The sequence below is a fragment of the Austrofundulus limnaeus genome, unplaced genomic scaffold (assembly GCF_001266775.1).
Source record: "Austrofundulus limnaeus strain Quisiro unplaced genomic scaffold, Austrofundulus_limnaeus-1.0 Scaffold267, whole genome shotgun sequence".
In the NCBI taxonomy this organism is placed as follows: Eukaryota; Metazoa; Chordata; class Actinopteri; order Cyprinodontiformes; family Rivulidae; genus Austrofundulus; species Austrofundulus limnaeus.
The window spans coordinates 645417-647904 of record NW_013952669.1 but is presented as its reverse complement, the minus strand read 5'-3'; the positions used below and the strand labels follow the sequence as shown (position 1 = coordinate 647904).

At 38.6% G+C, this 2488-nt stretch overlaps 1 protein-coding gene across 2 annotated transcripts in view; it reads right to left on the bottom strand.

Annotated features, from left to right (window-relative positions):
- Positions 1–701: 701 nt before the first annotated feature.
- Positions 702–2488, bottom strand: part of gxylt1a (glucoside xylosyltransferase 1a) — a 13975-nt gene continuing 12188 nt past the window's right edge. For both annotated transcript variants that reach the window (XM_014020832.1, XM_014020833.1), the window contains one exon: positions 702–1655. In XM_014020832.1, the coding sequence (XP_013876286.1) occupies positions 1485–1655 (171 nt within the window). In that variant the 3' untranslated portion in view covers positions 702–1484. The remainder of the gene's footprint in view (positions 1656–2488) is intronic.

Genomic DNA, 2488 nt, shown 5'->3' with positions numbered 1-2488 from the left:
CCCTTTTACTGCCAAGACCGAGAGGAAAGACCTCCTCCACACACAGCTAGCAGGAAGCTAACACAGAAGCCCAGCCAGTACAAAGGTAGGTGTGCGTGCGCGCGCATTTGTGTTATATGAAATGTTTTTATGCAACTTTGTCATGAGTTTTATGCAAAAGTAAAACCTTGTTAGAGTGTATATTACAGCGTAGACTAAAGCTGAGTGACGAGCGCCCCCCCTCCCCCCCGAGCAGCAGAAACTTCGCCTGATAATCATTACGTTTCAGTTCACAACGTCGGGGAAAACGATCCAAACCATACAAGTACTCCATCAATTTAAAGCTCAGACTCTGCTCTTTCCAACAATATATGTGTCACAGCTCTATGTGAAAAATTCACCGAACAAGCAGCAACAGAATAGCGAAAAAGGCTAAATTCTGGAACCATAAACACGAACGTCTTTCCTTTGTTTTTATGGATTTAATCCACTTTGGAGTGATTTTTTTCCACTTGGCTGGACCTGTACGTCTCCTGTGTTAATGTTGGTACATGTAATATGTTAATTCTGTACTGTGAAGATCATTAAGAGTCGTCGGGTGAAAAAATCTTTCGCTAACACTGTGTTGACCGTGAACCGGAAGTGTTGGGAGTGGCATCAAGTGCTGGGCCGGATGTCCGTGGCATATAGGCTATTCCACTTTTCTGCACTGCTAGAGACACCAAGTACACAACAAAATACTGTATATTTAACGGCTAAAAACTTAATTTTGCATATGTCCCCTTTAATTGTGCAAACATATAGTATACCTACTAAAAAGTTTAATTTGATTAAACTTTACTCCCTATATTTCACTAATTAAAAGAAAATACTTTTTATGGCTAATGTAAATGAAAAGATTAGATTTCCCAAAGTACAACAAGGGATGTATACTGGAGTGTTTGAAATAAAAACCACTTATTCAATTCTTCTGGTATACATCACAGACGTCCGACAAAAACAAATACTGAACAAAGTGTGACAAAAATAAAATCTGACAATCAGTGTGTCTTATTCAATAAGAGGATTTGTTCTAGTCATTACCAAATATGACAAGTTGTGTGCAGAAATATATTAAAATTTTTAAATAATAATCCGTAAGTCAAAGCCTTTTTTTCTCATAAAACCCCAAACAGAGTTCAAGTTTTCTCTAAAAATAGATCAAAAGTACAAACAGATTGTCAAAAATCAAGGAGAGTCATCTGCATCAACACAAAGTTCATAATCTCTGCAGGGCAAAGTCAATAAATGTCTGTAACCTGATTGCGTTCAGTGAACAGATAAGTACCAAAAGTTGATTCATATAAATACATTTAGAATAAATCCAATCCCAGTTTTTTTTTAACTTTTGTCCAATTATAATCACATTTGTAAACAATTTCATGTTAAGTGACATCCAGCTTGTCATCTCCACAGGAGCAAAACACAAAGTCAACAATTGAACAATAGGCACAAATAATGGACTCTTATTTGCTGGTGATGTCCATCATCTTCTCTTGATGAACAGAACTGATGCTCTGTTTTAACTTCTTGGTAAACAGATGACTTACTCTGCCACAGTAGGTATTTGTGGTTGTCTGCAATGATGCTTCCAGCGGCTGAAGCAGTGAGGTCTCCATGTTTTCTCCAAAGGGGTACTGGGATGAAGAGAAGCACATGCATGTTGAGTTTCTGATTTCAAAGATCTGAGATTGAAGATCTGATTTTATTCCACGTTTGCAAGCACTATTAGTTTGGCTACACTAGAAAGTACTGAAATTATTTAAGAGTGAAATGACTCAGCCCTCTGTGAACAACAGGTGGTAATCAGGGTATTAACGATTGTTAGGCTGATGGTCCTCTTTTGCATATCAAAAAAAAAAAAAAAAACAGTTTTAATTGTCATTGTTGAACCTGTTTGTCTAACATGGGGAAGAACTGCTTTTCAGGCTGAGTTTACCTAAAACTCCTCAGACTGAAAACGTCTCTTGGAGAAGAAACACTTAATTAAAGAACCCGTCCAGAGGACCTACTTACCTCTTTTTGAATTTGCTGAAGCCACTTAGTTTTGATCAATGCTAAAATGAGCCATATGCTTTAAAATTTTTTTTAATAGAACCAATATCACACTGCTGCATAGGACAATAAAATTTACCTTCATATAATATGAAATAGGTTGCAGTCCGTTTCGGACAATAACACTTTCTATCTGATTAATAATCTGTCAATTCAGACTGTGTTTGAATGACGATCTATCATCACAGGTACATAAAATGGGCTTAGTAAAGCATGGCAACGTATCAAAGCTACAGCTGCAGTGCTTCCACGCTGAATGTTTTCATCCATCCATCCATCCATTTTCTTCCGCCTATCCGGGGTCGGGTCGCGGGGGCAGCAGCTTCAGAAGGGAGGCCCAGACCTCCCTCTCCCCAGCCACTTCTTCCAGCTCCTCCGGCGTTCCCAGGCCAGCTGAGAGACATAGTCCCTCCAG